A 15,491-nucleotide genomic window follows, 5' to 3' on the forward strand; every position below is an offset into this window, starting at 1 on the left:
CCAATTTTGGTACCGTGACAACACTAATCTGGAGGGGGTTCATCTGCAAAAACTAATGAAAAACTAAACAACGATATTCGGTACTCGGTATTCGGCCAAGCGTTTAATATTATTCGGCTTCGGCTTCGGCCACAAATTTTCATTTCGGTGCATCCCTAAACCTAAAGATACTGAATTCACAAGAAAAGAAAACAAATCAAATCTCCACATTTGAGAGAATATAACCAGATCATGTTTGTTATATAACTTGGGTAAAGGATTAATCAACATTATACTTTGTCTATTGACTCATCGATAAATCAATTAAGAATGTCAGCACCACAGTAATCATGTTTGAATTCCTTCACTGAAACATTTACAGACATGGTGACGAGGGGGTTTGCACTGCACCGGGAACATTCTTTCTTCAATTTGCATCAAGTCTTTAAATTTTGTCATTCTTTGATACTTTGTTTTTTATTTTGCTTGTATTTGTAATGAGACTGATATTTAACTTTTTTGCTTTATTGTCCTTTTATTTAAAATGGGATCTAGCCCAGTCAGTGTTGCTTGTCATCACTTAATGTGTATGAATAATTCCCCGCAGGGTTTCCCAGTGAAAGTGAAACACAACTGTTCATTGAGCTGGGTCTAAAAGTTTGCTTTAACTCACAAACAGTCGCTTCTCTCATCCTTTGATCTGATCAGCTCTGATCAAGAGTCTGGGTGGGGTATTGCACCAAGCAGGATTACTCAGTTCACACGGTAACTTCTAAAAAAAACATGCAACAGCTTCTCTGAACATTTGTTAATATCTAGCAAGAATCAATACAGTCACGTCTAGTTTGTTCAAAGAGAGTTTGATTGCAGTTACAGAACTGGTAAAATAAAAATAAATTTCTTTCCTTCTATGGCCCAAATTTGTTTGTAGTGTCAGTAGTGAACTACACAAAACGGCACAAAAAAGTTATTTAAATGCTTGTGAGTGTAGTTGAACTACAAACAAGTTACAATTGCAAAATGTAGTTAAACTCCTAGTTTTATTACAGGCAGTTCACTACTCCTCAACGCTGGTGATATGATGCAGTGATTCAGTGGTTCAGTGGTTGTGACTGAAAAGCTCTTTTTGCCTCATGTCTTGATTCTACACAGGACTGCATGAATATTATTATTCATGTCAGCATACGACATTTCTGTGTGCAGTTACAAGATTCTGTTATTTTCAGAGGCCTTTGCACCTCACCTACAACCAAATCAAACAATATGAAAATTTCAGTGCAATGTTAACCATTTATTGATAGTAAGTAATATATTATCGCAAAATGCTATTCACTAAGTAACTTCATAAAAACCCTTTTCACGCAAAATGATAGTAAAGGTAAAGGGAGGGAAGAAAAAAAAATTATATAGGCTTACGTAGAGATATGAATTTATTTTCAACAGCCTGATCCTGATCTAAGTCTCAAACCCACACTTATTAGAAACATGTGAAACTCTTCAAAGTCATAAAATGAGTTTCTTCCCCATCAGTGGTGATACCTACTGAAACAAGCACATTTGTAAGGTTGACTTAGATTCCATTAGACATGAAGGCTGTGAATATCCTGAAGAGAAAAAAGCCCAAATCAACAATATGTTAACATTGCTAGTCATTCATACATCTGCCTCATGTGGAAGTGGAGTCTGGTATCTATCATTCTCGAAACCCATCGGCTGTATTCGGCGTCTGACTTCCGGCAGATGGCGATACAGCCTCTGGGGGCAGACCCCCCGATTTTTTGGCATTCCGGTTTGATTTGTGCGGAGGAGGCGAATTTCTGTTTCCGACTTCCGTTTATATATAAGTAAATATGCTGAACCATTGCAATAGATTCAGAGTTTGCAGTGACGCCAATTATGTTCCGCCTCGTTAGTTCACCGCATGGACCATTTAACCTGGCAAAACTGCAGCTGGCTGAAACGTGATTGGTCAGTATCACGCGGACTACAAACAGCCTACAACCGGAAACCAGGGCTCTTCCGCTTTTCTTCCGGAGGCAAGATCTCCGGGGTTTGCCATATTGAGACTAGGTATCTATTAATGAGTCACAACTTTTCAGTATGGACAGAGCATCCAAGAAAAGACATATATGTGCAGGTGTACAAAAATAAATAGTGAAATACATCAGTAAGGATGGTCAAAAGATCACTTTTTCCACTACTGTTAGTGACAATAAATCAATCAAATTTACCCCAGGTCTGACAGTCCATCAGTTATTTTGATGTATAGAATTTAGCCAAAAAGATTTTTGTTGGGAACTTACTCTCAACTACCAGATGCAGCATCTTCCCACCAGCGCATGACCTCCCCCTCATCCCCATCCCCTCCCTGTTTGACGACCTCGAATAAACTCTCAACTCATTTGACTTGATGGAGGCCAATCAGTTTAAATGGCAATAAAAGTCCACGAGATGATGGCTGCACATTTTCGCAAATGGTCCATTTTAAAGCTCAGTGATTCACCCGAAGACATCAAAATTGAATTGCAAATGTAAAATAGATTTTTTTGCCATAGCTTTTTACCTGTTTCAGTCAGATTTTCCACAGCACAGTCCCTTTTGTATTCCTCATCAGCAGCTCATGGGGGCTGCTGATGAGACACTCATTCTCACAGCAGTAGGTGATTTATTCTGAGATGGGAATGTTAATTCAAAGTTATCTTGCTCTCACTTTTCATACCAAGGTGAAATGCTACCAATTTCCAGCAGCTGCTTTCTTTTTAGTAACTGGCCATAAACTCTATAATCATCTCCAACTCTCCTTTGATTCTTATCAAGCTGTGATCTCAATGTTGCCATCTTATAAACTGAAAAGATAAGGACTGTGTGCCATAAGGAGAAAGCAGATTACGACTACATTATTCATGTGTAATTAAAATTAATGCTCCTCCATCTCCTTGGAACACCTTAAAATGTTGAATATTTTAGTGACGCATGTATAAATATAGCCAGGTCACAGGTTTGCGTGACCCGTGGTGCTAGACATCAGTGTAAGATTACTTTTTTTCCCCATTCAAAGCTCATTATGGTGATGAAAAACTTGAACAAATTAACTTCTTTCACTTACCTCATTAGCCCAATTTGGCTAATGGTGTCAGCTAGCAGCTAGGTGTTTCAAGACACTCTCTGGCTCGTACTTGAAAGCTGAAAAAAAAAGTTGAATTCTCAAGGATTCTTAACTTTTCCTTGACAAGCAACACTTCACCTCACTACGCTACACATCGTGTAATTGGCACCATTTTTAAAGAGAGAAAGAACCCGTTTGGAAATTGATGTCAGTGAGGTCTGTGGATTACCCCAAGTAACCCAGACATATTCAGGGTTGTCTTATATTTTGACCAATGTGGTCATTTTCAGACGTAGGGGAGGAGAGTAATATTTTTTTCAAGTAACCTGTCACCTGACCCTCATGAAAGCAGGCTCCTGAATATGTCAGACCATAAAACCAGCAGGACAAACACTCCACTGGCAAACACTGTGTCCTACAGCTCTGCCAACTTGGGCAGAAAATGAAATCTCTCTCTACTGTCTGACCTGCTGCTGTTGTCTGTCATCTCACATTTATTGGTTTCTCTTTTCTCTTACTCCTAAATGTTTCTGTCTCTAGCTGTTGTACTTTATAAACCAGTCCCAGTACTTTATGCTTTATTAACTTTGACCATCATAGTACTTAAAAAAAATGAGGTACTACCATGCAGTTAAAATCATTAATTGCAAAAGAAAATAGCTCTTCTGTTGTCATTCTTTGGAGCTATCACTATTTAGTGACACCTGCAATTTATCTTGTGCAGCCAGACCTCCATCTCATCAATCATGTAATGTCACAGAGAATCTCAGCCCAGTCACCAGAAGAAAATGTTGGCATTGTATGTTTCTGCAAACCAGCAGTGCGTTGCAACTGCATGTTTCATATGTATCATAACTGTTTTCAAATTGATGTAGTATATGAGCTTACTTTGTCATTGGGCGGTGGAGTGGATGGTGTGTTACCTAGGCGTGTTGCCTGCCAAGCTGCAGACTACTGTCGGAGACCAACAAACAACACAACCAGTTGTGTTTTAGCGAGTCATTGCAGTGTTTTTAATGGCTTTTTAGGTTGCAAATGTGGTCGTTTGTAGCGACCCATCAGCATTTTTCCAGCAGCTTTCTAGGCTCTAAACATAGGCATTTGTAGCAATTTGTCAGTGAGGATCGTGTCACGACAACACTGAGACATCACTGCTTTTCCTGGCATAATTTTGGCACCAAAACTGAAAAAAACAAAAAAACAGTTTTCCTAACCATAACTAAGTGGTTTTTGTGCCTAAATATAGCAACATGTTAACCTCAGCATTGTTGAAACATAATTGAAACAAGTAAACATATCTGCTAGATAATAATGTGCAAATGTAAAGTATTAGAAACTCACAATACCAACATTTTTCCTCGCGATTTGGTGGAGAATCCTGTTACAAATTGTGTTAAGAGGCTTCAGAAATCCAGTGGATTTGAGATTGAAATGTATCTCCTGTTTTCTCAGTAGAATTACAAATAAGCCCACACATTTGTAATTTTAGCATTTTAAAATATGAAAACAGCATCCTGTGTCCTTGATGACAGCACTGTTGATTGTTGTGGACTGAATGAGCAGGCAGCAAACATAAAATAAGTACATAAGCAACATATAGAAAATAATTTTACATTTATTTCATTGTAGCTTCTGTAATCAGTAGTGTGACACTAAGCTGAGAGCTGCAGTCAGTAGATCATTGAGAGAAACACAGGAAAACACAGGAAAACAGAGATGGGTATAGAAATAGGGGTAGAAGGACGGTGACGAAGGAAAGGTAAAAAGAATATAGAACCCCAACATCAGAGAACAAACAGTCCATTTACCATTTATCAGTCCATTTAGAATAAACAGGACTTACATTATAGAGGAACAGGTTAGCATGAAATAACCCCCCCCCCAAAAAAAAAATGCTACATATCCATTTTGATGACAAATAGCATCACCTGAAGTTTATCATTTAATATATATAAGAGTCATCATCCCAGGGCCCTCGGTTATCAACATTGTACACAAAAGGTTATAAATTGACTCCTATGAGTAAAATGTAGAATGCTTGTGACTACAAGAAAGTTGGTAATTGTCAAATATGCATAACTGCCCCAAGCACCCCCTAAAGTAATGTGAATTTATAAACCTCACAATTTCTACACCACCATGCTCATGAACAACAAGCTTCACTTACAAAATGAAATGCTCAAATTATAGTCTAAACCTTTCATTCAAGTGGTTGTGGAAATGTCACTCATGTCTCAGAAGAAAAAACTTCTGACACACTAAAATGTATGTTTTGGTCACAGAGGAAACTACTTTGTAGTGCTCACAGGGGAACTTAAAGCTTTAGTAGACTTCACTAAAAATAGCATTTTTCCTCCACATGCATGTGAAATTACATTAAAATTACACCATAGTTTATTGTGATCTTTCTTTCAGGAGTCCATATGCCATAATAGTACATGTAGGGGAAAGTTTCTCTTACATGCAAATAAAAATCAAGATGCCACATAAATAATGCACACAATCTCGAGGCGCCACACAACATCAAATCCACATTGCTTCAATATGGTGACTTACAGCATGAAGGTAACAGAGGACTCCCATAGACATAAACTGTATACCAAGCCAAATGAGCCTTTTACAAGCAGTACCACATATACAACAGAGCAGCCTTGCTATGTTCAACCCAACAAGGAACTGAATGGAAAGTTTGTTGCTTAACGTTAAAAGAGTATCAAAAAACCTGAGATATGAGTCTGGTTTATGCCTTATTTGAACCAAATCAAAAAAATAAAAATAAAAAATCCAATCAGCGCAAAAACTCTTGAGTGTTGTTTGTATTTGAGGCAGAGAATAAGATAGAGATGGAGATGGACACATTCAATATGCAACACCAACAGCCTCATCACATGTGTTCTCAAAGACACTGCTGTGACAGTAAAATAGGTAAATAAAATATTACTGCCAATTTACAGTTAATTGGGTATTTAGTACTTGCCTTGCCTTGTCTGTGCATTACATGTCAATATCCTTTGTCTTTCTTACCTGGAGCACTTTGAACTTTTATGCTGAAAAATCCTGCCAATGGTCACTCTTTGTTAGTCACATTGCCCTGGAAGAACAGTGTTTCTACCAGGATGTAAAGATGTTACAACAGTCTTACATCAGCAGGTTCAACAGACTGAAACTTTTCAGCCCATAGATGTCAGCGCACCAATTCTTTTCCTCAATGCATTTCTAGGAGCTGATGGCAAGACCAGTATCATGATTGAGATATATCCAACTCTGAGTTACCTGTAGCTTAAACAGAGAGAAGAAATATTTGGTAACATGTAGTGCTACCTTGAATGCAGGCTAGACATGATGGACACTAACTAAAAATGAAAGGTAAATGAAAAAAAGACATATTTGGATAATATGTATTTTGTATTGTATTTCTACTGTCAGTCTGCCCAAAAGGTGCCTTAAAGTTTAACTTGTGTTCATATTGCCTACAACATGATTTTACGCCCTTTTTGTTATTGGGAACTTGCAATTATCTATTCATGTGTAAGCTACGGGAGACTCTCAATGAGGTTCAATTTTTTGTTTTACTGTCCTGTTTACCAGGACATAAGGGGTGTGCTTTCAGTAAAATGACATCCATTTATATTGATTTACTTTGGCTGGATCACTGAAAAACTTGACTTGTGCTTCAGAAATGAAACCGTTATTGCTGCAGATTTTATTTGCCAAACTTTGGAAAGCAGGTAGAATATTTTGTATTAGGACTGAGCTGTAAAATAACGTGTAATTATGTTATGAGATGTTTGACCACTGCACCTGAACTTTTGATGTCTTGTAAACCCATGAGGGTTGGGCACTTCATATGCATGACACGAAAATAAAGAAAATCAAACAATCATGCTTAAATGCAATTGTTAATTAACTTATCATCCTGAGAATAACAAAACAAAAAAAATAGATGACTGCATGCAAGATTTTTGTTGGGTACACAGTGTTGATAAATGAGGGCCCAGGACTCTATCAGTGCTGTCCTTATGCAAGTCAAAGATTAATGGACTAAGTCATACACACAACACAGAACAGATAAAGGATACAGAAATACATCACAGAATTGTAGGTTCAGGCGCTGCTCCACCTGACACATCTTGTCAGAGGCTCTGTTCCTGTTGGGCCAAACTGGTCTCTGAGTTGCAGCAGTTGGCCTAACAAAAGCCTGGACCAATACTAAAGGTCTCTTAACTAGCCCCATTATTTGCATGAAGATAACTGACTGGTAGGCTTGCAAAGTCTTTATAGGAGAGGTCACCCTCTTTACCTTTTGATGCCATTTCTTTTCACAAATCAAATCAAATACCTGTTGACTGTGGCTGACTTTATCCCATCCTTGCACTACCAGTCCTCTGATATCCTATCAGCCCCTGGAGGAGCAGTCACACATGCCCTGGCACAGACACTGGCAGAACCCATAGACCAGGCAAACTGTCAGGCTTGATGGCACCAAGCTCACACATACAATGCCCAGTGTTACTCTCTGAATCACCAACAAGTAGATTCCTAGAGGCAGTGAGCCAAAGTACAAGAAACCCAGCAGCCAGACCAGGATGCGTGGGACATGATTACAGAACTTGGACAGGGCATCCTGATCAGCCAGCCCATTGGAGCCCATCGAGACTGAGTCCAGGCTCTGCTCAGCATAGACATCGGAGCTGCCATTTCTGCTTGGGGAGTGCTGTGAGTCCCTCTGCACTTCCATTATAGTGATGACCAGGCAGTTGGAGGAGTCATGAGATGGGCTGGAGGAAGAGAAACTCGTCGGAGTCAGGACCACCTCCTTGTTGTGGTCGGAACTCCAGGATTTGTCCCGCATTGCCAAATGGGACATGATGATAGCATCGTCAGGGAGGGCTGACACCTCGTACTCTGTGATTTCAGTTTGGTGTCGGCAAAAGGGGCAGGAGATGAAACTTGCTCCGTCTGCAATGTCCAGGATCTTAATGAGGCAGCGGGCGCAGACCCGGTGCAGGCAGTCCAGGATCTTAGGCTTGCGGTTGTTGGCATTGTAGCGTTGGTAACAGATCTTACACTCTAATTCCTCTGGTGGAGGACATTCCTCCTCTAACTCAGCCTGAGGACAGCTCATCTTCAAGTCATGTTCTGGGGAAGGTGAGAAGAATGTAGAGGCAGAGACATGTTGAGAAAAAGTGAATTAGAAGCATAATGGTACTGTATTTATATAGTCCAGTATTACATGTGATTTTAAAGCAGAACATTGGATATTGTGCTGAAATAAGCAGATGATTCTGACTACTGTTATCTGCTGTATCTCTACCCAGCAGGGAAAGGTCAGGTCTCTGCCTTACTCTCTGGCTGCTTCTACTCTCTGTACCTGCTGCTGATGAATGATTTATGGTTTGGGAGTTGGATCAGGGTGTCATCCCAGAGCCCTCTGTGACAAAGCAGGAGACCTGTATGCTACTAATCTTTGGGGAGAGGTGATAAAGACAGCTGCTCCTTCCCCATTTCTTGGTGATTTGGTTATTTCATGTGGAATACAATATTGTTACGGATCTAAATTAAAATGACCAGTCCCTGAATTGAAGCTTACTTTGTAAATTTTAGGTTGTTTGATTATTTATTTGTCATCCCATGGATTGTATAAAGCCTTTTGTAGCTTTTTATTTGGTCTGTATTGATACAGAATACAGAATCCAAACTTGGGGACTCAACCCCCACCACGGCTCACCAAAGTTTCATAGGGGGATGCGAGGCCTTCTTGATTTTGAAGGATGTAAAAAGAAAAACCTTTTTGAAAAATGTAAAGTTGTCCTTTATCTCAACATTTCTTTAATTTCTTTGAAGACGGAAAAAACTAAATGAAATTGACTATGAAGTATTGTAGTTAAAAATAATATATATAGCAATATATATAGCAATTCTGCTAAAAGAAAATATTTCCCACATGAACCTGCTCACAACAAGGTCTGTGGATTATCTCGAGTAATAGGGTCATGATTTCTGAAAAGAGATGTTGCTGTGGAGTTTATAAATGTATTTTTTGGCACTTTGAGCACCACAAGCTGAGTGTTGGAGAGAAGGCAGACATGTCTACAGCCAATATCTCCAACACTTGGCAACTCACACCAAAACAATCTAGACTGATAACACTACAGGTAAGAGGAAGAAAAAATATTTTTGATTTTGAGGTCAACTGTCCCTTTAAACACAGCTCTCACTGGCACGTCACCCACAAAGACAGATTCAAGCTATGATCTGGGGCAAAGGTTTAGGCTAGTGTGTGTACAAATTGTTACACTCACCCTGGTATCAGTATTAGTTGATGCCAACAGTTTCGGTGCGATTGTACATAATTAAGGGCTGACATGAGAAAACTCCCAATGATCAGTTCCCTTGTGCAGAACAGCAAGAAACTGTCAGTCATCACTGATAAGGTCAAGTAGCTGTAAACATGTACCCACCGACACCTAGCATGAATAGGAATGAGGGTAAGGACCCCCCACCTCCTGTATTTTGCCTCAGACCCTTACTGTGGCAGGCGAGATCACGCTCATCTTCAGGTACATAAAAGGTCGTTCTTGATTTTAACATCTTCAAGATACGAAAATACAATAAAGTTTCATAATTAAACTCTATTCTGTCATAAAGCATAAAAACTGGGCTGTGGATTTGAACATTCCTGGGGGTTGTGGAATATGTGTGATTATACTTGCTTATACTTCTGACCTATTAAAAGTGAAAGAGGTAGGAAACTCTATGATGTCATAGAGTTGTTCCACTTCAGCAGATTTAGGGAGAACAGACTTAATTTTCATGCACTCTTCTCTTGAAATAGACTGCAGCAAAGTTTGAATTGTGAATTGCAATTTTCTATAGGTAAACAAATGGTAGTTTCTTTTTTCAACAGACTTATTTTCTTATGTCAGCATGCCAGTTTATGACTGTGTGTGTGTGTGTGTGTGTGTGTGTGTGTGTGTGTGTGTGTGTGTGTGTGTATGTATGTATGTGTGTGTGTGTGTGTGTGCGTGCCTTGGGACTCTGACACCACACGTATGTGTGCCAAAAGACCCCCATGGTATTGGTGGGTTTCACTATCAATTGTGCCAAGAGCAATTGACGGGAATAAGATTAATTGGCAGGTACAATGTATGTAGCTGAGTCAACAAACATAGTGCCAAGAACTGCTGGAGATTGTCCTCAGCAACAGACATCCCCCACTGTATGGTCTCTAAGTCCCTGGTGCTTGCTGGGCCTCCTCTTTGTGGGGGGCTGACATTGTGTCCATAGAGGGGCATACCAGAACAAGGAGTGGCCCCACAGTGGCACAGACTGGGCATCCAAAGAGGAAAAACTACATTGCCTCTCGATCTCCCTGTGATGGTCATCACTGGGTGTGGACATATGCTCCCTCTGCCTTACATGTACCCCCCACATGGACAGTAATGGAATGTTTTCATGGGGTCAGAACTCTGTGCCCCAGGTCGATTCGAGTCCTGGCTTGAATAGTAATGCAAGGCTGATTCTAGATCTGCTCACAACTCTCTCAGGTGGCAAGTTAAAATTTCCAACCATCCAGTTCTGGGAGACCAGCTCAGAGCAGAGGTGAGCAGCTGGGGTCTTCATCTCCAGTTAAGGTAACAACTACTCAGTGGTATTGGTCCTGTTCATTTTCAAAACATATGGGGCTTGTTTACAGGGGCAGTAGCTCAGTCTATGGGGACTTGGCTTGGGAACTGGAAGGTTACTGGTTCAAGACCCTGGCGGACCAAACACGGAGTGTGGTGCCAGCTCATGCTTCTGGACACTGCTGAGGCGCCCTAAAGCAAGGCACTGAAACCTCAGCTGCTTGAGGAGCCTGTCCATGGGCAGCCCTCTCGCTCTGACATCTCTCCATAAATGCATGTGTACAGGTCCTGTTTGTGCATGTATCTGTATTTCAGGTATGTGTGTGTGTAATCTGTAAAATAACAACAGCGTGAAAAAAAATTTCATTTCACCTTGAGGGGCTGATAAAGGAATTCTTTAACATCCTGACATGGACATCTTATATTTAAAATATATTCAGTGTTCCTTATTTTCAAAGTCCTCTTCCACTCAAAATTGTTTTTCTTGTGTTTATGTCCCCTAAATATTTGACCTTGGCTATACTGACTTGTATCTGTGCAAAGTTTGCCACTAGCGAGGTGTTTTTTCATTCCTCCACTAAAGGAGGTGATGTCTGTGTATTTCCTTACAATCTAAGATTCCAACATATGCTGTGCAAGCTAGTTTATGTACATTATATGTATGTGATATATACATCGTAAGTACATTACACTAATACGCAAACCAATCGCTGACTGATACGGGAAACACCGCCAAAGAAACACGAAATTCCAGCGCAGACCGGGGGGCAGAGAGCAAGGAGCAAGGTTTTGACAGCAAATATGGTAGAGTTGTAGTTTTTGGCTGCAAACTGGGCCAGTGTTAACATTGTAACATTGCAGCAGATATTATTGTATGTTTCACAACCACTAACACTGTGTAAGCCATTGCTAGCTACCCTACAAGCTAACAAACAACATAAATAAAGATGGTAATTACACTTAACATTCTGGTACGTCTGTCACTGATTTTGGTGCACAACAGACTCTTCATCTGAATCTTGGTCTGACTGAGGCTCAAACGTGTATGACTGAATCTTTCCAATGTTTCCTTTAACATTAATGCACCACTCTTTTAACGGTCAACTAGTGCGAGCTGCACTGGAGAAGGTGCAAAGCAAAACCTACTGCAAGCAGCAGCGGTGGGCAGATTGGGGGGCCGATCTAGAATTTCTCAATGAGGGAGAAAGAGTGGATTGGCTTACAGCCCCTTTTCAGAGTTCTTTTAAACTGTTATAATGTGGGGAAGCCTTGTAAAGTAAAGTAGTAGTATTAGTGTAAGTATTTTACATACTTTAAAACATACCTGGAGGAGGACATTAATGTCTGCTAAAATGGTAAAGGACTTTGTGCATTCTGTCGAGTACCCCCCTGACATGATAATAAACAAAGACAGGGTTGCAGCAGAGTTTAAAAGTGGCCTTCCAGTCTTTGTTCAGGCCCAGGTTTATTTGTCAACTTATGTATGATTCAGTAAAGGTTAAAAAGGTTTGGTAGGGGTTTAGTAAAACCTAAAAAAATCAGAGTGCATCAGTGAGCTGTAGTTGCAGTTACCTCATTCCTGTTACTTTTACTTAACCTCTACATTTCATTAACCAGTCCCCCTCCCATCAGGAAGATGCTATATAAAGAAAAGCCAGTCATTCATTCATTCATGACCATGAAATATAGATTGAATAGGTGAATGTTGCACTGGCGATTGCCCAGCAGGCCTCTCTGTGACTTGCTGACTGCTAAATATTTCAGCCAGCAGTCTGTTGCGTTAAAAACCCTTCTGAAACATGTCAGAAAGATGTCAGAAAGAACCAGCTCATGCTGCATCAGTCCCAGGAGCAGAGTCACCCAGTTTTCCCCAGACATCTGCGACAAATACATTTGTAAAGAAAGGGCACTGCACTGTGATTGGGCAAGATAAAATCCAGATCTTTGTTATGCAACATGAACTTGAATGTGGTTACAATTGTTCATAAATCTATCCTGTGGAGTTTACAATGCAACAAAGGTCCTCAACTGGAACTGAGCCAGGGATGTTGCAACTCTTTGGCATGCACCGTAACCAATTGGCTGTAGAGGCTTTGAATATATTTTGAACACTTCCAAAAACTGTCATTAGCTTTGGTTGGTAGAGCTAAATACTGTGGTTTGAGTTGAGTAATTACCTTGCAGAGTGTGCCATTGTGAGGTTCCTAGTCAGTGAGGGGAACACTATGTGCAAAGCTATTAATCACCACAGGCTTTTCCATCTTTGCAGAGCAACCAGATGGATTGTCCAGAGCACCTCAGAGCAGTTGTCATGCAAGACGACACAGGTTTTCACTGGGCTTCACGGGTTTCCAAAACCAAACATTATTTTTCTTTATCTTCTGCCAGATTCTCAATGTTGACTTTGTTTTCAGCTTGGTGTTAGAGGGTATATGAGCACAATCCACATAATAGCCATGAGGAATCACACCCATAGCCCCACAAAAAAAAGAAAGCTTTAATCAAGAGTTGTAAAATCACACGGCAACCTCCAAGGCTAAAAAAATGAAGCCAGTGCAGAAATGCCAAAAAACGCAGTTCTTCTTATGGCCACTTGAGGCTGGCTCCAAAACGAGTCAATCCCCATAGACTCCCATGTTAAAATGCTGAGCTTTACAGCAGAAATTAACGTGTACAGGCCATCCACGGATAATGTCCTCCGGTTCTTTGGCAGGTCCGCCCCTTGCTCCTCTGCAGCTTTCCCTCTCGTCCGAATATGGTCACTTTGTGCTTCACAAATGATGGCAACAGCCAAAATGCCAAACTCAAGGCTTCAAAATGGGAGTTCACAAACCCAACGGTAGTCCCCGAGGCTACATCTGATCATTATTCAGTCTATGTGAAAAACACACACAAAGCATCTGTGAGGTTGCTCATAGTTCTCTCAAGTGATATTTGAAGTTGGAAATTTACTGCTCACCATCTTGTTCATCACTGGAAACACCATCTAGTGGCCATTAACGGAACTGCAGCTGACACAAATGTATTCGCTTAACTATTAATTTCTTTTAGCAGTTGATGGCTGCTGTAGATTCCATGTCAATGTTATACACAGACATTCCCAGATACCCAGTGGTATTGCAGAGCATCCCAATTAGCAGTGAACTGTCTTTCACTTAACATTTCTTCTTCATACCTTGGATACTATTGCTTGGTTATTAAGCTGCTGAGGTTGTAAGCTAACTGGGCACAGCGGTCTTGTGTAAGGTGGGATTGTAGAGAGGTATAATGAGATATGGTTGGCCAATTGAGTCTAGATAAGAGACAAATGGCAGGGCTCATAAAGGAGTATGGCAGAATAATAGAGCTGTAAGTGTACTGAGGGGTGATAGCGTCATTAGACAATAAATTGTCAAAGGCAGTTATAATAACCAATGAAGTAATTGTGCGGTCGACCATTCTTTTTCTACTAGTCAGAGCAATATTGTAAATTTCACATGGAGAGTGAAGAAATTTACGACCACAGCCTCCTAGTGTTGTTTTATTAATAGTTGTGTTCTGATAGACTGATCAGTTGATTGACTGGTGTACCACCTGACAGACTAGTTAACTGCCTGGTTGACTGACTTATCGACATATTAAATGATTAGTTGGTCTTCAAGGTAAATATGTTGAATCTGAAAGGTGAAACACTGATCTGAATAAAGTCATGTAGCTCCACTGTGCAAGAGCAATACCACAGGGGAGGAGGTGGAGCGAAGCTGACATTTGACAATTAGGAACTGATTGGAGGAGAATTAAGGAAGTCTTGATGCTGGAATAGATGAAATCATGTTCTTGCTCTCCAGAGTAATTATAGATCCAGTTCCATGCTACTATTGTTCTCCTTAAACCACTGGAGAGTTACTCCTAGTATATTGGAATTTCAGTAACATATACTGTAGAAGGTAGGCTGAATTGGGCTGTGTAGTAATCAGAGAGTCTACTCTTTACCCAGGCATGTGGTTTGAGGTGTCCTTGAGCAAGATCAAACAAAATTTTATAACAAATTCAACCTGTGTGAAATACTGAATCAAAACTAGAATAGTTAAGTCATGAGAGTAAACTAAGTCTGAATGATTGGAGCCTTTCTGTAGATTGTCAGATGCCACAACAACACATAATCTCAAGCTATCAAGGCCATTAAAAGTACCATAAACATCCAGGATGGAATGTTATACACTACCCACAGTCAATCAAGAAACTCACAGTGGATGTGACGTTCGTAATTGCTCTTCATTTAGGTAAGACTTCATTTAAACCATAGACTGCTACAAGCACACTTGTCCTTACCACCTTCAAGTAGCTTTAGAATGCCATTCACTAAAAATAAAGGTCTTATTACAGTCTGAAAGCAGTTGTGGATAATAGATACTTGGATGCTGAAGGATACAACTCTTATGACACTCACTGAATTATCTGGTGCACAAAGTGTGATTCTAGCTAAGGAATATATCCAGGGCTGTTTCAAGACACTCTGGGGGCCCCAGGCAAGAGGCACCTTGGAGCCCCCCACCCCCACCCCGCCTCTAGGGTGACCAGGTCCCAATAAACCAAATGTGGGACAAGGAGTAGGTTTGTGAGGGACAATGTGGGACACCCGCCCCCAGCGCGAAGTTAAGTCATCAGAGACTTGTCACGGTACCAAAATTGGGACCCACGGTACGATACCAGTGAAAGTATCACGGTTCTGAGTAGTATCACGATACCACAGCAAAAATGAGGCAGATGTGCCTTTTGTCATTTATAAAAAGATAAATCAC

General features: G+C 40.4%; 2 protein-coding genes across 5 annotated transcripts in view; one reads left to right on the forward strand and one right to left on the reverse strand.

The window, feature by feature from the left end:
• cep89 (centrosomal protein 89) overlaps window positions 1-15,491 on the forward strand; it is a 73,229-nt gene that overhangs the window by 27,124 nt on the left and 30,614 nt on the right. The window lies entirely within an intron of this gene.
• The window catches only part of zgc:165481 (uncharacterized protein LOC100073327 homolog), a 23,398-nt gene continuing 14,895 nt past the window's right edge, over window positions 6,989-15,491 (reverse strand). The window contains exon 2 of the mRNA XM_050048322.1: window positions 6,989-8,224. Within this exon, the coding sequence (XP_049904279.1) occupies window positions 7,482-8,224 (743 nt within the window). The 3' untranslated portion in view covers window positions 6,989-7,481. The remainder of the gene's footprint in view (window positions 8,225-15,491) is intronic.

Source organism: Epinephelus moara, chromosome 1, assembly GCF_006386435.1.
Source record: "Epinephelus moara isolate mb chromosome 1, YSFRI_EMoa_1.0, whole genome shotgun sequence".
NCBI classification, from domain to species: Eukaryota; Metazoa; Chordata; class Actinopteri; order Perciformes; family Serranidae; genus Epinephelus; species Epinephelus moara.